The sequence below is a fragment of the Rhineura floridana genome, chromosome 1 (genome assembly GCF_030035675.1).
Source record: "Rhineura floridana isolate rRhiFlo1 chromosome 1, rRhiFlo1.hap2, whole genome shotgun sequence".
NCBI lineage: Eukaryota > Metazoa > Chordata > Lepidosauria > Squamata > Rhineuridae > Rhineura > Rhineura floridana.
The window spans coordinates 18895092-18921599 of record NC_084480.1 but is presented as its reverse complement, the minus strand read 5'-3'; the positions used below and the strand labels follow the sequence as shown (position 1 = coordinate 18921599).

The 26508-nt window shown below is 42.2% G+C and overlaps 1 protein-coding gene across 1 annotated transcript; it reads right to left on the bottom strand.

Annotated features, from left to right (window-relative positions):
• Positions 1 to 1974: 1974 nt before the first annotated feature.
• On the bottom strand, positions 1975 to 26156 carry LOC133375635 (uncharacterized). Its single transcript, XM_061607423.1, has 9 exons — positions 25981 to 26156; positions 17990 to 18232; positions 15728 to 15934; positions 8821 to 9054; positions 7414 to 7567; positions 6174 to 6283; positions 5733 to 5846; positions 3649 to 3798; positions 1975 to 2214 (listed from the first exon to the last, which is right to left on the bottom strand). Exons 1-9 carry the CDS (start codon positions 26062 to 26064, stop codon positions 2050 to 2052), a joined length of 1461 nt encoding a protein of 486 aa, XP_061463407.1. The 5' UTR covers positions 26065 to 26156; the 3' UTR covers positions 1975 to 2049.
• Between the last annotated feature and the right edge of the window lie 352 nt (positions 26157 to 26508).

Here is a 26508-nt window from a genome sequence, read left to right as displayed (position 1 = left end):
TAGAATGAGTTTGCCCTGCCTGTCATTGGCTCTGGCTCCACTTATGTGCTGGTCTCTCTGCCTTCGGCCCTACCAGCCCCAATGGGCACCAGCCATCACTGCTTAGTCACAGCCAATTTTTGCAGTATTGTGCCCCGGGACATGATGAAAGCCCTGGATGAGTGACTACACGATCACATTTTCCCTTTCACAGTCTATTGATCCCACATCCCTAAAGGAAAACTAATCACCACTTAATTGCAACCTAGTAGAAAGTTACAGCATTGTTCAAATTACAATAATTACAGGTGTGATTCCAAAGTTTGCTTACAACATTCACTTGAGGATCTGAAAGTAGAAGAAGGTTGTTGTTTTTTTAAGGGGGAATTGTTACCGCAATATAGGGATGAACAAATGTGTCAGTTTCAGTTTCTCTCAGTTCAGTTCTCATTTTCCCACCGTTTCAGTTTGTGGTTTTTGTTAAGTCATCATGAAAATTAATCAGCATTTTAGTGTGAATTTATCCTGATACACAGTTTTGTATGCAATTTCCCCTAATATAAACATTTTTGCAAACTAGTTTTTGGTAATATAATGGATTTTGTGTGTTATTTTTGTACTAATATATGCATTTATATGCACACTTGGCCCTAGTATATGCATTTTTCTACACATTATTTTGCTGGAGAACCACGTTGCAAAATTCAAAGAAGTGCAGATTTCAAAGTATGGCTGTGTTTTGGCTGGCATAGTGTTTTGGAAACTGTTGATTAGGCAAGTTCACCTTTGAATGCAAACAATTGAATTTCTCCCTTACCCTTACCCCAAAATTGAGGAAGAGTTAGAAATTTAGTAGGAAAAGATGGAGAGGAGGAATACACCGGCCTGGATTCAGAGTTTGTGTGAGCAGAATGTCACTCATGGGACACTCCTTGTGACAGAAGGGGATTGAAGCAGATTTATGATTCTCCCTACAGCCCCCTGAAAATCTCCTCTGGAGGATAGATCCTATGTAGGATCTGCCCTGCAGGACACTGTGAGAAGTGACACACGGGACACCAGCAAAAAATGCCCCCTTTCCACCAACAGGAGTCTCTGCTATTGCAATCCCTTCTGCAAATGCGACAAGCCCTTTCATGAAAGGAAAAACAACTCAAGACCCATCCTGTTATCTCACCACAAAGAGCTGCTGTTTTGTTTTATTTCTGTGGTTATTATATTGGATTTCTATGCCCAAAGAGTATAATGAAGTATAGAAGTAGTGTGATTTGTTCACTAACATTTCCATTAATTTTCTCAGTAATGGGTAATCAGTAATCTGTGCTATGCATTTCAAGCAGTATTATACCACTTTAAACAGTCATGGCTTCCCTGAAAGAATCCTGGCAACTGTAGTTTGTTAAGGGTACTGAGAGTTCTTAGGAGACACCCTTCAGAGATCTACAATTCCCAGAGTTCCCTGGGAAGAGGGGTTGATTGCTAAACCACTCTGAGAATTGTACCTCTGTAAGGGGAATGGGATCTTCCCATATCTCACAGCACCCTTAACAAACTACAGTTCCCAGGATTCTTTCAGGGAAGCCATGACTGTTTAAAGTGGTATAATACTCTCAAAATGCATAATGCAGATGGGATCTAAGTTCCAGAAATCTGAATTTCCTTTATATTACATTTAGAACACTATAAGCCTGGTACTGCCAATGCGATGTCTGCAGATACCATTGCACCTGTGATGGCTCCCCCAGCACGCACAAGGGCTCTGCGCTCCCCCACCTTTCTGCCTCAAGATGTGGCCAATGGATCCAAAAATGTTGGTAGCTGTTGTGCATGAGGTAAGGTTAGGCTGCCCCTCACAAAAATGTAATGTGCGCTTACCTTCTTCTAAGAAGGTTGCCAACTCTTTTAAAAAAACAGCTTCTTTGCCTTTAAGCATAGCCTGACATGCACAAAATAAGAAGGCACAATGGAGAAAATGTGATGGGAACATTGATCCCTTTTTACTTTATAAAGAAGTATACAACTTGAAAAACTCTTCCAATGCAGCATTAACGTTATTAACAACAAGTGATTTCATGTGGACTTTTGGTGTTGTTGCAGTTGCTCAGGTAGATTAATTGCCTGGTCCTCATTAAACCTTGGAATCTTCTTAAACTCCTCTTGTTTTTTGAAGAAAAGTTGGGCTAGTATATGGTCTGCTGTGGCATGGAAATAGTCATCCATATCAAGAGTTTGTAGCTGCAAAACACAACAGCATTTGAATTGTGGCATACATTAAAACATATACATTTTGCATTAAAAACATTTAAAATTACCATAATATGTAGCATGTACAATCGCATATAGCAGGGATGAGCAAAGCTGTCAATTTCAATTTCTCTCCATTTCTAATTTTTCCAGTCTTAAGTTGTCTTCCACCATTTCCACATCAGTTTGCGAAGTTTTTAAAAATTCTCAAGAACATTCATCAGCATTTTAGTGCAAACTTCTCATTATTTATACATTTTTGCATGCAATTTTGCCTTATACACACGGTTTTGCAAAGCAGTGTTCCTAATATAATGCATTTTGCATGTTATTTTCACTAATATATGTATTTTTACACATGCTTTATATGCATTTTTGTCTTCTTGGTGATCACTCGTGACCGAGTAAGATTGTCTTCCAAAATAAAGTCTTTAACAAAGGATCCGTCTGAATCTGTATCCGCAGCCAATGTACCAGTTCATGACTAGGGGCTTCTGGATTTCACAGTCCTGCCCCTGTCGTCATTCCCTGATTGCCATGGGACTTTTGTTATGGAAGACGCCTGTGCGTGAATTTGTTTTATGTGGGGAGATTGGCGCACCACGATCAACACACAATCTTGACAGAAAAAGGCTTTAATCCAATGGCATGGGTACGACGACGATTGGAAGTCTTTTATCTGCTGCAGCCTTCATCCGCCTTCACAGCCGTTGTAACATACATATTGTTATCCTCTTCCTGTTCTGCCGTTGAGGAGATTCTTGGATCGTTCTTTGTCTGGTTCCTCTCCCTTGACCTTACCGCCATGGGTGACCCTGCTGGGAGTACATGACTCCCAACGACATTACTCACAGGGTTCATTGGAACACACAAGCCCACTCACCACTACAAGGTGACGATCCAGCAAGGGGATATGCATTTTTGTACACATTACTTGGCTGGAGAACTGCACTGCAGAATTTGGAGATGTTCAGTTTGTGTATCATTTCAGAAACTGAATTAGATATGCCATTAAATGTGAACTGAATTATATCTCTCCCACATTCCTAATTCTGGTATATCTTTTTTCAAAAATTGCCAAAAACATTCATTACTTCAAATTGTCTGCATCTGTGTTGGAATTGCTTTTTAATATGCTTTTAAACCTTTTTTTTAAAAAAAAGATGTTTTAAAGCTTTTTAAAAAATGTTTTTAAAGATATTCTGTTTTATTTTAAAGTCTGTTTTTATGATGTTTTAGAGTGTTTTTGGTGCTTTTGTTTGCTGCCTTGGGCTCCTTCTGGGAGGAAGGGCGGGACATAAATCAAATAAATAAATAAACAGTGGTTCATGATAACTCAGACCGCTGGCTTAATGGTGGGTTCTTGCTGGGGATGTAGGCAAGCAAAGTATAATTCCTAGAATTAGAACAGAACAGAATTCCTACCTGGTCCCCAGTGCTGAATGCTAAAATGAAAAGCAGATCCTCATCACACGTGCTCTTGATGTAGTGTTGGGTTCCAACTGGGAAAAACACAACATCTCCAACGCCAATGGTGAAGTCAGTAGTGAGTGCAGGTGAAACAATAACACCCACCTAGAGAGAGGATGCACCAACAGGAAATACATTCATGTATCCATCCAACGGATGTAATTTTCAATGGACTGTACAAAAAATGACCCCATCACACACCCAACTTTCTGTAATGTCTCCCAGATCCAAATAACTGGCTTCAATTTAGGCCCTATATGATATTCACAAGAGCCTAAGAATCCAACCAGAGCTCACTTTTTAAGTCGCATTTGTTTCAGTGGAGCATGTACTTAACTCTTCTCCATTGAAATGAATGGGATTTTTATTTTTAAAAGTGCTTGACTTTGATTGGATCATACCTTTATTTTATTCATATTTCTGTCCTACTTTTCCAATGAAAAAGGAAGCTCAAAGCAAGTATAAATATAAAAAAATCATTGTATAAGTAACAAACAACAACATCCCACCCCCAAAACCCAATAACAATCTCAATTAATCAGCTAGCAAATCTGCCCTAAATAACCTGCCTTCACTTGCTTGCGAAGAAATAAAAAGCATGAGCTTTTTAATGAGCAAACCTCCCTAGGGGAGGAACTCCTTAAATACTCTATTCTCATTGACTTAATCTCACCGGTAGGTAGAATTTGGAGAATGGCATCTCCACGTGATCTCATAATACGTGTGTTAATCCTTACATATGGGACTAAGCTTCCTGTAGATGAGAGCTGGGAAACTTGTGGCACTCCAGACATTGTCTAACATAGAGCCTGACACTGATTTTATGCCTTCTGCATTAAATTTTACCTTTGTAGTCCCTTTAGTACCAATCCCTATATATCTGTATATTTGTGTATATATATAGTATTTTATGTATTTTAATTGTATTTTATATATTTTAATTTATTTTAATGTTTTTGTGATTTTACTGTTTACAATGTTATTATGTACGTGTTTGATTTTATTTTTGTAAGCCGCCCTGAGTGTCCTATTATAGGGTAGAAGGGCAGAATAGAAATCTTTTAAATAAATAAATAAATAAATTACTTCTGACTATTGGCCATGCTGGCTGGGGCTAATGGGAGCTGGAGTCCAACATCTGAAAGGCCACAGGTTAGGAACATAGGAGGCTGCCCTATTTATTTATTTATTTATTTATTTATTGAATTTATTAGTCGCCCATCTGGCTGGCTGTCCAGCCACTCTGGGCGACGTACAACATAGGCATACAATACGTAGGCATTAAAATCTAAAAACAATAAAGATAAAATCTAACCCACCCCAATAGCCTGCCTGAAGAGCCAAGTCTTCAAGGCCCGGCGGAAGCTCATCATAGAAGGGGCATGCCCTATACTGAGTCAGACCATTGGTCCATCTGCCCTAGTATTGTCCAAACTGACTGGCAGTGGCTCTGAAGGGCTTCAGGCAGAGGTATTTCCCATCTCTACCTAGAGATGCTAGAGATTGCGTCAAGGACGTTCTACATGAAAAGCAGAATCTCTGCCAGTGAACTTTTGCCTTTCCCTGTTCCTGCTGTTGTGTGAGAGTTTAACTCCATCAATGTTTGTCTGTCTGTGGTATTTCATGTTTTGCTTTGCCCTTGGTTGTCCTCTTCCTGCATCCCCTGCCCAGATGCATTGTCATAAAGCTGTGTATATATACAGGAGGGACTAGGAAGAGCAACAAGAGTGATAAGGGAGGGTAACCTGGGACTCATGGACACCTTGTATGATACATTGACATACTAATGTTCAGAGCTTTATGATTCATTCCTCTGTCTTGCCAGAAACTGGAATGAAGCAGAGCCAGAAACAGTTTGATCCTCCTTGTCCAGTGATAGCCAATGTGATGCACTCCAGATATTGGACTACAACTCCCATCAGCCCAAGGAAGCATAGCCAATGGCCAGGGATGACGGAAGTTGAAGTCCAATAACATCTGGAGGCTCCCTGGCTCCCTCCACCTGGTTTACATCATAGTAGTTTAAGTTAAATAGCTACCTTTCCGCACCCACTGATGACATATCCCATCTCATTGGCATTGAAATGAAAGTGGGGCTGCCGTAGGCCATTGCTATAGATCCTGAGCGTGCCCAAGGTAAGAGTATCTTCCTTCTGAGGCCAAGGAGAGAAAACAAAACATGGCAGCATTGGGTTTGCACAATAGCAAGTGTGTCACAATGTATTAAAACAGAGATGGGGAACCTGTGTCCCTCCATATGTTGTTGGACTCAAACTCCCATTATCCCAACCATTGGCCATGTTGGCTGGGTCTGATGGGAACTGGAGTCCAACTTCTGGAGGGCCACAGGTTCCCTCACATATACAAAATATTTCAAAGTTTTGATGTCTGAAATAACAACATCTGACTCAGATCCCCATTGTCTGACCCATACAGTCTGATCACCATTATAAGGCAGCATTTTATACTTCTATACTTACCGAATGGAGAAAGTCACTGTAAATTCTTTCATTAGGTTTCAAGCCTTTCCCGTCTTTTACATACCGAGCCCACTGGATTATGCCCCCTGGGAAGCGGAACTCAGTTGACCCTGAATCAAGGGCAAACATAGCAGCCTCAGAAATCGGGAAAGGTTTAGAGAGCTAGTTAATCATAACCATAGAATATCCATGAGCTTAAATTGTTTGCTAAGGTATCCTTGTCCATTTGAGAGATTTGCTGTAGGGCAGAGGCAGACCATATGCTTTGCATGTGGAAGGCTGTGGTTCAGTTCCCAGCATCTCCAGACAGGGTTGAGGAAGTCCTTTTGTCTGAAGCCCAGGGAAGCCATTACCGTTCAGTGTAGATAATGCTGGACCAGTGGGCTGATATGGTATAACGCAGCTTCCTACTGGCATCAGCCCCTCTATAATAAAATATATAGCTTCTGTGAAGCAGTTACTAGGCCAGAGCAAAGACATACATATTCAGCATATGATGAAAGCGACATAATGAAGGTGTCATGTGCAGCAGCAGAAGAAAGAATTCTGCAGCTTAGAGGCAGCCACAAAAAATGTCCTCTGCCCTCTCCCAGTGCCCCCAGGACTTCCAGGATGCCCCCTGCCAATCTTAATACCTAAGAGGGACTTTTTAAAAAACAACAAGTTTTTAAAATTATTATTATTAGTAGTAGTAGTAGTAGAAGTATTAATAATAATAATAATAATAATTTACATGTATATACCACCTTACAGCTCAAAGTGATGTATCCATGGTTTTCCCCTCTTCACAACAATCCTGTGAGGTAGGTTAGGCTGAGAGACAGTGTCTGGCCTAAGGTCACCCAGTGTGCTTCATGGCTGAGTGGGGATTTGAACTCTGTTTTCTCAGGTCCTAGTCCAACACTCTAACCATTACACCACACTAATTCTCTTTTGCATGTTATATTTTTTATTCATATACTTTAAATTAGGAATAAGCAAGGCCACTTGGTTTTGCAGAGAATGGAATGATTGTATTCAGCTCCGCCTAATACTCAGGAACTGATTGCAGAATCCAGAATAGATTCTGGCATTCATTTGGAACAATCCTTCCTGGCTAACTCTTTCTGTGTTTGAAGTCTAGGAGCATGTCCCCAAGATGAGGATGTTGCATCTGGTCCCTTTGCTGAAGTGACCCACATTGCTAACTGTCCAGATACAAAGGCTGTTGATAATGTCATCATAGCTTGATCTGAAGTACCTTTGAGGTTAAAGAAGTACCGCCACACAAGTGCGTCTGCAGACTGCTCATAATTGGCGCTCTGAACAAGCTCTGCTAAGTTGGGTGGAAGGTTGATAGCCTGGTCTTCTGCTTGTTTCTGGAATGTTCTGATGAAGTCCACTCCACCTTGAGGCTAGAAAACATGCAGCAAATGTTACATTTCAGTTATTGGTAGTGGTGAGTTAAAGTAGCTCCAGCTAGCAGAGTTTGTTTTAGCTTTAAAAGAGACAGGGATGGGGGGAAACCAAATGCACAAGACCCAGTTAAATATTTTAAAGTTTTCTTTTAAAAAAGAAGTTTTCTGTTGTGCATGGACAGTGGGAAAACCTATTGTCAGTTTCTACTAAAGTCTGCTTGAAATCATTCAGGAATGAAAATAATGGTGTTTGTTATTGATTGAGGGTGCAATCCAAATTCTCATTTCCTGCCAGCAGGACTTTGCAGGCCGGTGGGCCCTGCTGGTTCCAAAAGATAGGGGGACAGGAAGATTGGTCCCAACACAGACCACATTGTTGCAATCCACCCACCACACACCCTCAGAATCCCCCCTCCAATTTCAGGGCATGTTCAGCAGCCATCAGAAGGCCAGCTCAGCTGGGAGTGCTGGGCAGAAGGACACCTATGCCTAATCCATACACACACACACACACACACACACACAGACACACACACAGACAACTTGGTGTAAGGAGTTCTTGGATTGCTCTATTAGAATACTTATGGGACCTCTCCAGGCTGATGTTTTTTCTTTTATTCTCCTGCCGGTGTATTCTGCAACATGTTGTTGGCACAATAATAGCGATGGATTTATTCTGCTCTATTCATTTTTCTGCAAAGCTTCCCCAGTGCTACTACATTATTATTATCTGGAGGGCTACACCACAACAAAAGTGGGATGAACAAAATCCTTTTGAGGGGTTTTACCACAAACCACAATGTCCCACATACATTTGTGTACCACATACATTTTCACCACAATGTACCACATATATTTGTGGTATGAAAAGTTGAGAGATTTCAGTAAGAAGTTACAGGGCATGCACTGATTGGAAATGCAGCAGTGTGACCACCCCAACCCCAAAACGTTTGCATGCACGAACAGTAAGCAGGATTGCATATGTCCACCAATAGCATCATGAGCATAAAGCATCATGAATGCACAATAAAAGGGATGTCTGTAGAGGCCCATATCCTATTTTGTAGTCCTAACATGCTCTCAAAGATTTGCATGATACAATCACATTCAAGTGCAGCATCAGAAACAGAAATAATACAGTGGACATATAGTGCCAGGAGTATTCAGACATAATTATTAACTCTTATTATTGTTATTGCTGTTATTAAAACAATAATCTTGTGCAATTTTGGGGTTCTTGTTGTACAGACCTTTAATGATCTCGCTGCTATGTCTTCGGGTGTTGAGAAAAACACATCATCCATATCCAGTGTCTGAAGCTCTTCGTGGGTTGTGAAGAACAGCAAGAACAAACAGTCTTCTGCACCAACATTCTTGAGCCAATGCACTGTGTTCCGAGGGAAGAAAATGATCTGGCCCGCTGTGACATTGTATGTCGTTACTGTGTTTCCACCGGCATCAACAACCCCAATCCATGCAGTGCCCTGAAAAACAAAGGGGGAAGGAGGACTCTGTGATGTCCTTATATGTTAAAACCTGTAAATATGGTAAGTGCGGGTTTATTAAGGGATATATGGTAAGTGAATTGAATGAGAGGGGGGAGAGCATGGGTTGGAAGGCTGGAGAATGCTGGATGATGATTGACTGAGTGTTTGAATGGCTGAAGGTATAAATGGGAGGATGACAGTTGAGAGGAGGTCTGTTGGTGAGAGTTGTTGGAGAGTCGTTAGTGGAGAGTTATTTGGATGGATTGGTTGGCAGAGTTCTGAGGGAGGGTTGGATTATATTTGGCTGATATTTAGACAGTATATGTATGACCAGAAACATAAGAGTGACACTATATGAAACCATACACTTGTTAAACATTCCTAAAGTAATCTTGTTATTTCCTGGTGTTATCAAATAAATACTTTTATTGGTTTACCAAAAGCCTGATCCTTGGCTGGGAATACACAGACCAGAAGGGAGAGCAGGGTAATTACCAAGGCTGAAGGGAAACTGTATCATATGGTGGCAGCGGTGAAGGGAGATATTGTAACAATGTCAAGTATCCAGAGCAACCCAGGATTGTATGCTTTATAGACAAAGATACAAGGGGGTTGTGGACAGCAAGGGCATCCAGACACAAAGTAACAAGCTATAGAGAGACTGAGTCAAAGTCTCTAGCAGTATTGTTTACAGGGAGTGACTGGTGGTGCAGCCTAGCAGTGGGATCTTGAGAGATCTGTGCTAGAGTGAAGTGAGAAAAAATAAAAACGACGATCCTGACTGGTGGTGTCCTGAGGTGGTGCCTAGTGAAAGGCGGTAGCCACAAGCAGGTGGGAACCTGACAGGGGGAGACAAAGGTGGGATCATCACATATGGTGGCTGTAGCGGTGGGATACAAACAAAAGAGAGTCCCTAAAAAGTGGTGTGACTGTAAAGGAATAACAAATAAAGATTAGTTGTGAGTGTGTGGCAAAGACTGTGTGAGCTCCAAGAAACGTGGCTGAGTTCATGAAAATGAAAAGAGAGGAGCTGGTGGAAAAATGTATAACTTTTCATTTACCTCATGAGGGTAAAGGGGTGGATGAATTGAGGGTGGCATTAATAATGTATATGTCAATCCAAACCAAAGAACCTGTAAGAGAAGAGACACCAGAAGGGTGCTTAAGTAATCCTGCTTATGTGGAGTATTTAAGAGAGAAGTTAAGATGGGAAGCTGAGGAAAAAGACAAGCAGCAGGTCTTTGAAGCTGCAGAGAAAGAAAAGCAACGTGTGTTGGAAACTGAGAGATTGAGAATGGAGGCTGAGGAGAAGGAAAAGCAATGTGTGTTGGAAACTGAGAGTTTGAGAATGGAGGCTGAGGAGAAGGAAAAGCAACGTGTGTTGGAAACTGAGAGACTGAGAATGGAGGCTGAGGTGAAGGAAAAGCAACGTGTGTTGGAGACTGAGAGATTGAGAATGGAGGCTGAGATACAAGTGGAAAGGTTAAAATTGGAAAGAGAGAAGTTTCATTCTGATGAAACAAGAAAAGAGAGAGATGAAGCAAAAATAAAAGTCACTCCAAAAGACTTTGCTGTGTATGAGCCTGGTCAAGAGCCACAAATTTACCTCACAACATTTGAAAAGGCAGCTCAGATGTGGGGGCTACCTGAAGATAAATACATGCAGTATTTATCAAAGTTAATTAAAGGGGAATTGGCTGAGGTGTGTCAGTATTTCCCCTCAAACAGGCCAGTGACTTATGCTGAATTCAAAGAAGCAGTGTTTAAAAGATTTAGACTGGGGCCTGATTATTTTAGAAAACTGTTCAGAAACTGCCAGATGCAGACAGGGAGGTCTTTCATGGAGCTGGGGGCAAAACTGATGGACATATTTGAAAAATGGCTGACAAGTGCTAAAGCTCAGTCTGTGGAAGAGGTGAAAAACTTCATGATATTAGATCAGTTGTACCATCAATTGCCGCCTGAAATTAGGTTGCTGGTGAAAGATCGTTCCCCTAAATCTGTGCAGGAAGCAGCAGAGCTGGCAGATCATTTTACCTCAAACTGAACTGGTTGGATGGGAAAACCACAAAGATTTTAAACCAAGACCAAATAACAATGGCAGAAAATATGTGGCACCACAGACAGTAAACCCTCCAATAAAATCAGAAGGGCACAGGAGACCTCAGTTTAGGTCTGTGTTTCCTAAAATGGAGGATAAACTCTGTTACAAATGTGGTAAGGCAGGCCATCTCCATTTTCAATGTGAGAATATAAACCCCATCAGTAATCCTGTCCAAGGAAAAACAGTGAAAAGTGAACTGAGAGAGGGAGAAATGAAGAAAATACAATTCTGTCAAATAGGCTGGTCAAATGTCCAAGATTTTGACTCAAGCTTGAGAGAAGAAGTGTGTGTGCAAGGGGCAAAATATTGGGCTTTGCTGGACACTGGTGCTGCTCAGACTTTACTGAGGCCAGATTTGATAAGATCTGAAGAAATTTTACCTCAGGAAAAGTTGGTAATTCAAGGTGTGAGAGGTGAACCAGAAAGCATTCCCATGGCCCTAATAAAACTGAAATGGAGAGGAAAGGAGGAGACTTATAAAGTGGGTATCAATGCCCAGTAAGAAGAACCTGTAATTTTGGGCAGAGATGTTATGGTTTGATTTTATTGTATTATTGTATATATTTCTTGATGTTTTATTGTTATGTACACCGCCCAGAGAGCCCCTGGGCTTAGGGCGGTATATAAATTAAACTAAATAAATAAATAAAAAATAATAGGAAAAATTTATGTGGTGACCAGACAACAACTTGGCAAAGCAACAGAAGCCATTTTATCTGACGCTGAACAAAACAAGGTGGAACCTGTAATCGAGCCTGAGGTCGCCATAGCAACCCCTAGTGTGCCTGGAGTGAATGAAATTTTGTTACGAATGTTTTCTACTGCAGAAACACAACAGTTCAGGGATGAGCTAGAAAATGATAGCAGTTTGAAAATAATAAAGGAAAAAGCCCTTCCACAAAGAATCTCCTTTACAGAAACTCTGAGGAATCAAACTGTGTGGGAGAAAGGGGTACTGTATAGACTGTGGTTACCTAATGAAAGAGAGAACTACTGTGAACCAGTTAAACATTTGGTTGTACCTAGCAAATTTAAATCCAGATTGCTAGAGGTAGCTCATGATGTTCCTTGTTCAGGGCATCTTGGAACAAAAAAGACCAAGAAAATGCTGGCTGCACATTATTATTGGCCAAACATTTCCAAGGATGTCACACAGTACTGTTCCTCTTGTATGATATGTCAAAAAGTGGGGAAAAGTGGGGTAAAAACAAAAGCTCCACTGAGATTTCCTATTCCATTGGTGCACTATGTTGTGAAAGAAACCTCACTCATTTGGCACCTTTATGGGGGGAAGGACTTTGGAAATGCACCACCTACATCTTCAGCTAAAAACAACATTAGTCATCAGAGTTCTCCTTCTCACACACCCACGAGGCATGGGCATAATACAGCCTGTGAGAAAAGAGGAAGGAGCCCAGATTTCTTGATGGAAATACAATTAAGCATGGTGAAATTCCAGCCTGAGGTATATCCATCTGGCGAATCAGAGTGTGAGGTCAACTTGTTAGAGCAACCAGTTTCTTGTCAAGTGTTGGTGGTTCAAGATCTTGAGATCAGAGATCGCTTGGCTACATCTCAGATGAATAAATTTCTCTACCTTTACTGTAATAAGGAAATGCTTAGAAAGGCACATTCTAATATGTCGACAGTCAAAGTGTTGCATGTGCATCCTGAGTCGGGCAGATCACAAGAGTGTTGTTTACAAGTGTCATTTATGCCACTTCGTCTCAATATTGATCAGGCTGCCCTGTTTTTCTTGAAGGATTTTTTCACTAGTCTGTCTACAGAAGTAGAAATCCTAATGACTCCAGATCATGAGTTTAAAAAGCCTCCTGGAGCAGACATAACATATACCTTACCCAAGCATCCCAGCAGTTTCAAGGAGCCAAGCTCGATTATTTCTTTCTCATTACACAAACGAGTGAGTCAGAATGGAAGAGTGCTTGAGGAAATCAAGTAACAAGTGAGAGCATTTTTAGGTATGGCTGGTTTTTATAGAAAGTTTATAAAGGGGTTTGGAGAAATAGCAACCCCAACGCATGAGTTAATGCAGAAAAAGTGTGCTGAGTGTGTGAGATGGGATGAAAGGTGTCAAAAAGCTTTTGACCAACTGAAGCAAGCGCTGTGTCAGGGTCCGATATTGATAGCTCCGGACTTTGAACAACCGTTTATAGTGGCAACAGACGCATCTGATCTGGCTCTTGGAGTTGTGCTGATGCAAGAGAGGGAAGGCATCAAGCATCCAATTGCATATCTGAGTCGCAAACTGTCAGCGAGAGAACGGAACTACTCATCGGTTCAGAAAGAGTGTTTGGCAGTCGTGTGGGGCCTGGGAAAGCTGCGTCCCTACGTGTGGGGAAGGAAGTGCACAGTCATCACGAATCATCATGCGTTGCTGTGGCTGGACACTATGAAAAACAACAACACCATGCTGCAAAGGTGGTCCTGGGCACTGCAGGAATATCAAATAGACTTTGTTTTCATCAAGGGAAAGGACAACATGCTGGCGGACGGACTTTCAAGGCAGATTGCTGATACTACAATCAAGTGATCAAGATGTGAGACATAAAGGACACTTTACCCCGGAGCGACGGACACTTATATAATGCGTTGTATTATTCCTGGGAACAGGAGTAATACTTTGCTTTTATTTAAAGGGGTGGGGGGATGTGATGTCCTTATATGTTTAAACCTGTAAATATGGTAAGTGCGGGTTTATTAAGTGATATATGGTAAGTGAATTGAGTAAGAGGGGGAAGTACATGGGCTAGAATGCGGGAGAATGCTGGATGATTATTGGCTGAGGGTTTGAATGGCTGAAGGTATAAATGAGAGGTTGACAGTTGAGTTGGGGAGGTTGTTGGGGGGAGTTGAGAGAAGAGTGATTGGAAAGGAGTTGAAGTGGGAGGCAGTTGGGATTGTGTTGACAGAGTTCTGAGGGAGGGCTGGATTCTATTAGGCTGATATTTGGACAGAATATATATGTAACTGGAAACATAAGAGTGACACCATATGAAACCATATGCTTGTTAAACATTCCTAAAGTAATCTTTTTATTTTGTAGTGTTATCAAATAAACACTTTTATTGGTTTACCAAAAGCCTGATCTTTGGCTGGGGATATACAGACCAGAAGTGAGGGCAGGGTAATTACCAAGGTTGAAGGGAAACTGTATCTAATGGTGGCAGCGGTGAAGGAAGAAAGTGTAACATCGTCAAGTATCCAGAGCAACCCAGGATTGTATGCTTTATAGACGAAGATACAGGGGGTTGTGGACAGCAAGGGCACCCAGACACAAAGTAACATGCCATAGGGAGACTAAGACAAAGTCTCTAGCAGTATTGTTTACAGGGAGTGGCTGGTGGTGCTGCCTAGCAGTGGGATCTTGAGAGATCTGTGCTAGAGTGGAGTGAGAAAAAATAAAAACGACGATCCTGACTGGTGGTGTCCTGAGGTGGTGCCTAGTGAAAGGCGGTAGCCACAAGCAGGTGGGAACCTGACGGGTGGAGCCAAAGGTGGGAATGTCACATTGCACACCTTCAACACCCTCTGCAGACCTCAGAGGTCAGAAGTAAAAGCACGGGTGTGTGTGCTTGAAGGTACCCTCCCATCTGTCCATCAGCTGATGGGCAGATCAGGCCTCACGTTCAATCCCTTCTGCACTTGAAAGCCACATGGTTTGCTTTGAAGTCCCCAATTTGGGGGCTTCAAAGGGAAGCATCACCAGATGTCACTATGATGTCACTATGACACCACGTGATTGACAGGTAATCGGCCTCACCCACTTGTCAACTTTGGCCCACCAGGGGTTGGGGAGATGAAGAGCTGGTCCTCTGGACAGAAAAGGTGTCCCATCCCCATTATACTGTAATACACACCCCAATCTCTGACTGGCCAGTACATACCTCGGGTTTGGTTTTCTTAGAATAAAGGTCACCGGAGACTGTGATGTCTTTGTGGTATATGGTTTTGTTTACACACACAGACAGAGAGAGAGAGAGGCTCCCAGCATTAACACCTCAGCTGATTTTGCTTCCTCCATTAGGTTTCTAAAGCCATAGTTCTGGATTCAGCACTGAGAGCAAGTCAAGCTCTGTATCTCTTCCCAGCTCCACACAAGACCTGTCCAGGTCTCTTGTTCTCTTAAATTCACTGATTCCATCACCTCCAACCAGGGAGGTGAGGAAGGCCTGCCTCCCTTCTAGAAACATCTAGTGATTTCTATGGCAACTAGTCTCACTCTTTAGTCAGGCAAAGAGATACTTAACAGACTTTACTAGAGCCATTAACAAAGAGACTGGTGTAACCACCTGCGCACTTTAGTCGTGCAAAGAGATATTTAACAGATTTGGCTATGCCAATTAACTTAACAAAGAGACTCCTCTGCAGAATCCCATCATGCAGATATCTTACAGATATGAAACCACAGACCTAGAGAACATTCAGACAAGTCCCCTCCCTTATCCTATAACAATATAATTATTAGTATTACTAGTAGCTTCCTTGGGGTTTTTTCCCACCAGAAATGTGGGGTAAACATGAATTTAAAATAACCCAAAACTGTACCTTTAAAAGGTAGCCATGCTCATTGGCGTTGAAATGCCAGTGTGGAGCACGTAATCCTTTGCTCTTGATCAGTAAAGTTCCAAATGTCATCTTGGAGCGCTGAGCATTGATGCTTCTTCCAAATGCCATCTCTTCCTTGTTCTGGTATTCATTGGCATTTTTACGGAATCTTGACCACTGAATAGTACCGCCTGGGAATTGGTGTTTCTGGAAACCAGTATAAGCATGAGAATATTCATGACAGCAAGTATTACATAAAAAGTCAAATATCCAGTGAAGTTATTTGTGGTCCACGATCCATCCCATCCTGAAAACAGCTGCCAGCTTTGCATTTCAAAGGATGGGGAGGGAAATCTCCATTGGGGTCAGGGAGGAAAATCTCCAGTGGGTCTCTGGCAGTGCAGCGTATTGCCAAAACTTGAGCAAAGCTTGCTCATCCTTGCCCATTGCAATGGTGGATGGTGGTATATAGTAGCCTAGTCCTTTTAGCATGTTGAACAGGAGCTGTGTATGATGCACAAGAACATTTCACAGCAAATGGGAGAGTCCGTTGAAGAAGAGGAGCAAGTTACAGCCTGGCAAGGGACATAATATTAAATGGCATGGAAGCATTAAATGTGATCATTTTTAATTCTTTATGTATTACCCTGTGGGGAGAGAGGGTCAGGATTGGAAGTATGGAAGGAATAGGGTTTCCCCGCATGCTGTAGCTGCACCAGTGCCTCCCCCAAGCTGATAGGAGCCCCAGAGATGGAATATTCCATTGGAAACTTGCTTCCCGGGACTGATATTAGCTGGGGGGAATTTTCAGCAAGATTGCTGCGCATCAAAGAAAGGGTTAATCCCCCTCACCATCTGCCACGAACCCAATCCTGCTCAGGGCCCTCCATGGCTGACATCTAAGGAATTTAATAAAAATGTGCTTTTTCATTGCTAATACAATAATGTACTGCCCTCAAGTTGATTCCGACTTATGGTGACCCTATGAATAGGGTTTTCATGAGGCTGAGAGGCAGTGACTGGCCCAAGGTCACCCAGTGAGCTTCATGGCTACGTGGGGATTTGAACCCTGGTCTCCCAGGTAGTAGTCCAACACCGTAACCACTACACCACACTAGCTCTCTAATACAATAATATCCCATGTACATCAAACAGGCCCTTAGCACAGGATGGGAAAAGGGGGGAGGGAGAGATATAGATGTAAGAAAAAGAAAGATACAAAATAGTTACTGTTTCTAGTCTCAAGTGATATCCAACAGCTATACTCGGAGTAGACCCACTGAAACATCTGAGCATGATTTAGTTTGATATCACCCTTAAGATGTATCACTAATTATTAACGATACATGATAGGATTACTGGTTAATAAGATGACAACTCTATTTAATTTTACAACAGTTATAGTTACATGTCCTTGGACAACAACTATTTCTACCTCTTCCATGTATCTGGGGTAGAATTCCACCTAAATCTCTTTTGCTTCTTGACAAGAGGCTTGTTCACGTATGTCATACTGAACACAGGTACAAACTGCATCTATGCATGTGCATTTGACTGATAGCTTATACATTTGTCAATTTGTATAGCTCAGTTATTGTGTACCCAGGCACAAAGACTGCACACTCGTTGAACATCTCATATGAATAACTTTAAAAATGTGCAGTTATACTATTGTAAACAAAGGTCCACAAATTGTACATTTGTTGAATGTAATGTGTGAACAACCCCAAGCAGATGTCCTAAAAACATCATGACCGAGAGGGCACAGTGAGTATACCCCTTGGGTCCTGGATAAGATCCCCAAAGCCCAGATAAGCCATGGGATTCCTACAGGTTTGAGATTTTTGAAATTGCTTGTAGAGGTGGACCCTGAATTTTCAGCACAAAAGGTGCAAAATTCCATACTATGGCAACAATGCATAGAACACTGATCTATTTATAGGCCTCTGCAACATTGCACATGTTCAAGCGCCTTACACTGGCCCAAGTTCTTATGCTAAGTCTATGAATGGTCCAAGAATGCATAATGCAGCTCATTCTTTCCTTATATAGTAGGGCAGGGGTAGGCAGCATGGTGTCTTCCAGCTGCTGTTGGACTTCAACTCCCATCAGCTTCAGATAGCATGGGCGATGGTCAGGGATGATGGAAGCTGGAGTCCAACTACAGCTGGAGGACCACCACTCCTGCGGTAGGTACAAAATAAAATGATGGTCTTTATTCATCTTGTGTGAAACATGTGTTGGGAAATGGTTATATCCTACCTTGGATTTAGCAAGCTGGTGGAGAAACTGGAACATGGGGTCCACCTGGGTTTGGTATGGAGGCCTTCTTGGCGTTTCCTGGGATGCTACTCCACGCTTTTCAGTGTTTGCTTCCTGTTTTGGTTCGAAACCAGTGTTGGTAGTATACACCAGGGACAAAATCAGCACCCCTAACACTGTGGTTACCGTGCAGGCCAAGAGGCAAACCAGAAAGATGTTGAGCAGGGACCAGTGGCTCTTTTTCTCCCCCGATAAACAAACAAAAAGAAAGAATTAGAAGCCAACTTTATAAAACTGGCAAAACAGAACAATGCTTCTACAGGCCTGCTATACACCTGTAAACGGCTGTACTGGCAGCAATGTAGTAGCAAACTCAGAAGTACAGGGTCCCTTCATGCTAGTCACAACCATGCCCCCTCACAGCCACACCCCCTTCTAAGATTATACAACCTTCTAAAATTATAAAATAATCTGACCAGGCTTGAATACTGCTTTCTGCTTCTCTGTCACTGTCACCATTGTCTGTCCTTTCTCACTGCCGGATATATTGTTTCAATTACTGAATTCAGTTGTCTGCTGCTACCAAACTGCTTGATGATGTTGATGGGTGGATACTATCATCAGGATTGACTGTCTCTTCTTCTGCAGTTTCAGAATCCACAGCTTGTCTTGGGTTTTGAAAGAAGAACAAAGGCTTGCTTGCAATTGACACTCATTGGGACTGCTCTCAGTGGTTAACACATTTTCCTTTCATGCTGATTGGCTCATAGGACATTGGAAACATAGGTACCCAGCTGGGACCTGGCTCCCAAAAAAGTAAGGAGTCTAAGATACACACACCCAAGACCAGAGCTTGGAAAAGTTACTTTTTTAAAACTACAACTCCCATCAGCCCCAGCCAGCATGGCCACTGGATTGGGCTGGTGGGAGTTGTAGTTAAAAAAAAATAACTTTTCCAAGTTCTGCCCAAGACCCTGGATGACAACAACTCTATGTGCTGACAACATCTGTAGCATGTAACAAGCTTAGGATAAAACACTATGACTTTATAATAACATCACTCATTTCTTCTAACATTGAAATGAGGTTTTAGAATGACTATTGGTTTGGAAGAAAAATAGGGCCACTCAAAAATAAGGTAATGGTTTCTGCATAGTTGGGGGACTCCCTAAGCACACAATGGTATGTAAGAAAGATAACGTGTCAGCCTCCCCTGATAAGGATTTGTGAACTTCAGGACCTATGGAATATTGAGAGCTATTGAGCCATGGAGTGAGAGGGTGTCAGCTGAAAGCAAAGCAAAGAAAATGAAGAGCAGGGGGAAGAGAGTTCCTGGCCTGCTCAAACCCATAACAACATATACAGCCTTTCCCAATCTGGGGCCTTCCAGATGTTTTAGGCTAAAACTCATGTCCTCACTAAACATTGGCCATGCTGCCTGGGGTTGATGGGAGTTGGAGTCCAACAATATCTTGAGGGCCACAGGTTGGAGTGTTATGGTGGCGGTGGAAGTGTACCAGGGCTTCAAAACTCTTGCTTTGCCCTGTTACACAGGGATATTTCGGAAAGGAGGAAAGGGACTTCCTTTCTCTTTTCTGTTCTCCAAAAACAGCTATCCCTGCTAGGGTTGCCAGGGTCCTGGCCTGAGACTGATCCTGCATCTTTAGGAGAAGAGAAAGTCAGCCAAGTGCAGGTGTTCTTGCAACATGATAATGGGAAAAACCACAAGGTGGAATTCTTCCTTCCCCCTGCACAACTTTTAAAGATACAGAAGACCTCTTGGTTGCCAGGCCCGGCCTCCATGAGGTCTTCTGTATCTTTAAAAGTTGTGCAGGGGGAAGAAAGAATTCTACCTTGTGGTTTTTCCCATTAGAGTGTTGCAAGAACACCTGCACTTGCCTGACTTACTCTTCTTCTAAAGATACAGGATCAGACTCAGGCCATGAACCTGGCAACCCTAATCCCTGCTATATAACAAGAATATGCTTGGGTTCAAGTTGGCAGCCAAACTGAAACCCTTTGGTACAATATAGCATAGAAAGGGAGGTTTCAGCAAGGTGGGAAGGAAAGAAAGATCTCTTGTCTTTCTTTTCCTCTGTTCAGCAAGCTTTTTCTCATCTCTCAAGTGCCCTGAACAGCAGCTGCTGCTCTTCGAGGTGGGCCAGAGACCAGGACAAGAGTACTCCTTTTAGAGGTTGGGAGTAGGGATGTGCTGGAATTCCACCCAATTCAGATTTGGAACCAAATTTTCCATGAATTTGCTAGTTCTCTATTGTTGCAGATCAATATTAATATCATTTTTTGTGTGCGGGGGGGAAATGGATTGGTAAAAGCAGCAGCTAGCAGACAAAGAACAATCTCAAATCAAACCCAGCCTCTTAGATCGATGGAATGTTTTCAAACCAGCACTGACCAAAGGATCCCATCCTTAGCTGGGAGTATACTGCAAAAAAAAAAAAATCCTGCTATTCCCCACTTGTGTTTCTAACAAAAATGAATACCCGAGATTCTGTTACACTCTAAAGCAGCCTTCTGCCACCTTTCTTGCGCCCCCCCCAGGTTTGTTTGTTTGTTTTGGTTTACTACAACTCCCAGCAGCCCCAGCCAGTATGGCCAATGTTCAGTGATGATGAGCCTTGTAGTCCAACAACATCTGGTTTCTCCAACCAACCAACCAACTTGGATGTCTTTAAAAGAGGTTATGACAAATTCATGGGGGTTAAGGCTGTCAGTGTCTACAAGCTACGAAGACTATGTTCTTAGTATGCTGATGGAGGCAGCATGTCTCTGAATACCAGTTGCTGGGAATCAGAAGTGGGGAGAGTGCTGTTGCGCTCAGATCCTGCTTGCAAGCTTCCCATAGGCAGCTGGGTAGCCACTGTGAGTCCAAGCTCCTGGGAAAGATGGGTCTTTGCTCTGATCCAGCAGGGCTCTTTTTCTGTCCCTATGGAGGACACCAGGCTGGCTAAGGGTGTGCTAGTGTCACACCAAATTATAGAACCCTAAATGGGGCTATGCAGTTATAAACCAGCTCCCTTCTCAATGCCTCCCACTGAGTTTTATGGGACAAAATAGGCAGACCCTGCTGAAAGGTGGCAAACCTTGACACTGTGGTGCTGGGGGAAGTCACGGGGACAGGGCTTCCCTCTAAGGTGCACCTCTGTTACAAGGTATCAAAGTGGCCATCTATGGGGGGGAAATGAAGCACTACCCTTGGGGACAGCATCACAGTGGGTGCAAAGGCTATTCACACCCTTGCCAAGGAGCATGTGTGTGTGTGTGTGAGTGAGATATATATATATGTTTGCCTTGAGAAGAGAAGGGTGATATGATAGCACTCTTCAAGTATGTAAAAGGTTGCAACACAGAGGCGGGCCAGGATCTCTTCTCAATCATCCCAGAGTGCAGGACATGGAATAATGGGATCAAGTTACAGGAAGCCACATTTCGACTGAACATCAGGAAAAAATTCATAACAGTTAGAGCGGTACGACAATAGAACCAATGACCTAGGGAGCTGGTGGGGTCTCCAACAGTGGAGGCATTCAAGAGGCAGCTGGACAGCCACCTGTTGGGTACGCTTTAAGTAGGATTCCTGCATTGAGCAGGGGGGGTGACTCAACGACCTTACAGGCCCCTTCGAACTCTCCTATTCTATGATTCTAAGGGGTGATCTGTATTGTGCAACAGACATACCATTTTAGTCCCTGCCCATCAGTTCTAAAAATTACTCGTGTAGAGAGAGACACATGTTAATAATACAGAACTATTCTAAAGCCTTCATATCTGCTGGTCTCTAAATGTCTGCTATTTCTTTTTTCTTTAAGTCTTGCATAGCCTCTGAAAAAATTGTTGGGTTTATGCTATGGCAAATCTGATGAGAAAGGGGGTTCTTGAGCTGGAGTAGACCTTTCAGTAATGGCCAATTATTTGCCATGGTCATCTGAGCTTGGTATCTTATCACACACGCACATGATGATTTAGATCAGAGGTGTCCAACAGTTTTGTTTTCATACTTGCCAAAATTGTGGCGAATGTGTTAACATTTTCTCCACATGACAAAAAAGTTTTTTAACTGTGTTTTTGAGAGTAGAAAAATACACAATAATGTTTTGAATTATTGATTGATAAATGAGTGAGAAATCTGACAAATCTTTTCATTAAGTAGTGCAGGGAAATCAGGCATAAATCAGTTAGACTATATATCAACTCTGCCTCCAAATTTTTGTCCAATATCTGCAACCTATATTTTGATTTCATCATTTTTACCATAGTTGGTTCACTGAGTATTCAACCGATACAGCTTTGGAATAACTATTTAGAACCATGATTTCATTTTGATTTAAAATATGAGTCCACATCGTAAGAACTGAATCATCTTTCAAATGTTGAGTGCTTTGAAGTAAAATCACATCCATCTCAAAAAAGTGCCTCTCCAAAGAAAAGCCTCACAAGCTCTTGAGATAGCTGAGAATTGTAGATGTCAACGTGAAATGGATCTTGCATGAATTCTGTATTTTTCAAAATTGGAAAAGCATATAGGACAGAAAGACAATTTTGTGAGTGTTAGGGGTGGAGGGTTGACACTTTTTTGAACTAGTATAGTATTTTTATTTAAAAATTATTTTAAAAAATAGGTGGTAGAAGTAAAGCACCAATTTGCCATAGGTCAATAGCCATTTCTCCACATCAGGCGAGTGGCAACTATGTTGGACAACATGGATTTATACCGATTTTAAAGCAGGTTTTGCAGGGGTTGCCACCTTTTTTCTAGCTAGGATGCTGTACCTTTATTAGGCTATATGACTGGAAGAAATTCAACTGGCGAAGCTTTTCCTTCTCACTGCATCTCCATGTAAGGAAAAGCTTTATCTATTAAATGTTTGGTTGTCATACAGCTGTTAAAAGCAAAGTAGCCCCAGTAGGAAAAAAAAAAGTAATTGACAACTTCAGAAGCGGCCCAGCTTGTTAATATTGCCATTGTAGCAATGGGCAATATTTTTTTTGCTTTTGATTACTGCAATGCTAAAAATAATTTGGGGTGGCTTGGGTTTTTTGGGGGTTCTTTTTTTTTTAGAAGTAGTTTTTGTAGAAGAAGCATCTGCTGGTTTGGATCTGCTCAGCAAGGGAAAGTTCCTCTTTCCCCTATTCTACTTTTACTGTTGCTTACATCAAGTTGTCCTAACCAAAGTTGCCTAACGTAAGCAGGAAAATGCTTGAGCAAGCTGACAAACAAACTTTGGTTAATTCAGAACTGTGGAGTAGCCTGGCATGGAGCTCACAGGGTAGCCTTGGGCAAGTCACTATTACTAAGCATAGCAACACAATGATCACTGACATACTTCACAAGATAGTTCTGTGGTGCTTGTCTCTTTGTCACATTCTAGCATGACGAAGACAGAACCAATGATGGGGCTATAAAATAGAGATGAGCTCAGTTCTTGGTGTCTCTCACTGAATTTTCTGGGGCAAAGTAAAAGTAATTTGGTCTAGGCTACAGCTGAGAAAAGATATAACCTGAACCCAGACACTGGAATAAACAGGGACCTGCTAAATCCTAGCCCTATACATGTCCTTAACAGAGCCTGGTAAGTTCATTTTAAAAAGTAACCTAGTTCAAGATGTCCAAAAAAGAACTAATTCCAATTCACATTCCTCCCTTTACAAAATGAACTCATTTGGCTCGTGCTCAGTTCACAGTTCAATTCAAGTTCATCCAAAGTAGCTGGAGCAATTCCCCTCCAGCATTCAGAATGGCACAAGCTACTGTATAACCTATACTTAAGAAGACTGAGAAAGCATCAGCACACACATATGCAGTGGAAAGTGAATTCTTTATTTTTTCCAACAATTATGATGTTTTAAGCTTAAAGGTTGGAAGAGTCTAAACAGTAAAAAGCACATGCAAGAGAATGGACTTGAAGATGAACTAGAAATCAGTCACATTTTTACCCCCAAATGAATTTAATTCACATTCAGTTCACCCAGCAAACACTGGAACTACTTTCAGGTGTAGTTCAGAGGTTTTTGAATTAATTCAGTGAACTTTGTTAAACCAAACACTTTCATTCCAAGCCTTGGTCCTTAAGTTCCATCCTGTCTTCCCTGTGACATAAATAGCAGTCATTTATACCTGGTGTGAGAACCTTTGGCCTTCCTGATGTTACTGAACTACAACTCCCATCAGCCCCAGCAAGGATGGCCAATAACCAAGAGGGATGGGAGTTGTAGTTCAGCAACATTTGGAGGGCCACACACCTGATTTACACAATGGAAAATATGAAAAGTGCAGCATTATATGGGCTTTCTCCTACTCCCTGCCTATGATCATGATGGATATTTCTCTAGATGAGATAATTGTACACTGATGAGAGCTACAAAGCTCCTTGCAGTTCTTACTTTATTTATCCTTATGGCTGGAAGAGTTAATGTTGGTGATGGAGATCCAGTTACATAAATGATAACAGCAGTTCTTTTACTTTCAACATAAGATATATCCTCCCACTGTTCTTTCTCCTTTTGTATTTCAGTTGCTGATATGTACCAAATTTGTACTGGAGAATGGATGAATTCTCTCTTCCAAGCATAACTGTCTGATTAGGTTTTTCTTGCTTGTCTGCACACAAGGACCTGTTTGATAATTCGGAGAAAGAGCCATGGCTCAGTGGTACAGCATCCGTGTTACTTGCAGAAAGTCCCTGGTTCAGTCCCCAGCATCTCCAGCTAAGGCTGGGAATGTCTCCTGTCAGAAATCCTGTAGAGCTGCTGCCAGTCAGTGTGCACAGTACTGAGCTAAACAGATCAATGAGCTGATTCAGTATAAGGCACTGTAGAACATTCCTTTCAGTGGTGGCTGGTGGCTCCATGTCAGTGGAGCAGTGGAATCTGCTCCGGGTTTTAGTCCAAACTTTCAAGCAGCTGGGCAGGGTGCTGATATATTGTGGGAATAGTTTCCAGCACCTCAGACAGCTCCTTGAAAGTTCAGACTGAAACCCGGAGTGGATTCTACTTCCCCGCTGACATGAAGCCGACAGCCACCACTGGTTCCTGTGGACTGCTGATACAAGGTAAAGAAGAGTGGAGGAAGGAAATATATGGATTCTCTTTCCTCAGCGGTTACAACACAGAATGAGAATGTGTGGCCATCCAGAGGTTGCTGAACACCAACTTCCATCAGCAGGGCCAACCCAAAACATTTTGCTGTATGAAGCAAAGGACAAAGTGGCACTCCCCTTTCCATGAACAGAAGCTAACTGGATATGCAGCAGAATCTTAACATTGTAACATTGGCAATGAGATAGCATGCTCCAGTGTCCCTGAAGGCAGGAGCCAGGAGGCTAGTTGAGTGGCTGTATGACAGGACTGTGGCACACATAGCTCTCATCTACAGCAAAGGGGGATGAATGGAGGGGGGGACTCAGGAGGAATGGGTATAAGTGCTGCTGTTGCCCTCCTCTCCCCCCCCCCGCATCTGCTGCCTGAGGCAATTGCCTCATGCTGCCTGTTGGGATGACTGGCCCTGACACTCAGCCCCAGCCAGTGGCCAAAGATGATGAGAGTATCTGAGAACAGAATTGTAAGATCAGTCTGAACACAGACATAGACCTACCATTGGATTGCTCTTGCTGGATTACTCTTGATCATAAGATCAATGTGAACACAGAAATAGACCTACCACTGGATTGCTCTTGCTGGGCCATGACACCTGATTTAAAAAAAAAATAATAATCTCTCAATAGTTTTGTGTCTTCAACTCAACTGGTTAAAAACCAACTTTTTACTGGCAGGCTATCATTTTTAAGCAGTTCAATCCTAAACACCTAGCTAATGCATATTTGTCTACAGCTAGCTAGAATTGGAGGTAAGAATTGAAGTCTGGCAGCACATTCTCAAGATTCTTTACCTGTTCTACACATCCTGTAACACAGGTTTCTAGACCTGGGTGTACACATCTGAGACAGATTTCCCATTATTTCACAAAAGCAACTTACTGGGTGTTCTTGTTTTGTCCTCCCTGATTTGGCTGTGGGACTTTGAGGTGTTTCTTCATTCATTTCAAATCCTGCGTTATCCATTTCAGGTTAGTGAAGTAGAATTTTGCATGCACCAGAAGTTAAGTTTGTGACCAGAACTGCAGGAGCAGGAGACAGCAGCTGGCTTTCTTAAAATGCATATATGGTAATGGACAATAAACATGTGTGGGAACAGGTTGCAATTATTAGGACATCCCCTTTCTTAACCCAAACTGTTTCTTTATCAGGAAGGATCTTGCCATGACTAATCTATTTCTAAATTTAGTCCCGAGGCTGTTCAGTTGCTCAGTATCATATAAACCAAGCAAGGTAATATCCCAGTGAGAAAGCACAGGCTTCCTGGCAATAGGGATGGTAAATGAAATGTAACATCTAGTCAACTGATGTCCAGTCACCAGAATCCGTTCTAAGGACCTGCTTATGAAGTCCATGATCCTGAGATAAATGAGCCTAATTTGTGGCATCAGTCACCTGTATCTACATAGA

What these genes read in the sequence shown, in the direction of transcription:
- LOC133375635 (XM_061607423.1), bottom strand. Translation starts at nt 26,064, where the DNA reads ATGGATAACGCAGGATTTGAAATGAATGAAGAAACACCTCAAAGTCCC. An exon ending in AGCATGGCTACCTTTTAAAG is followed by an intron (nt 9,055 to 15,727) that starts GTACAGTTTTGG and finishes TTTGTTTTTCAG; the next exon opens with GGCACTGCATGGATTGGGGT. An exon ending in TCATCAGTGGGTGCGGAAAG is followed by an intron (nt 3,799 to 5,732) that starts GTAGCTATTTAA and finishes TCCTCTCTCTAG; the next exon opens with GTGGGTGTTATTGTTTCACC.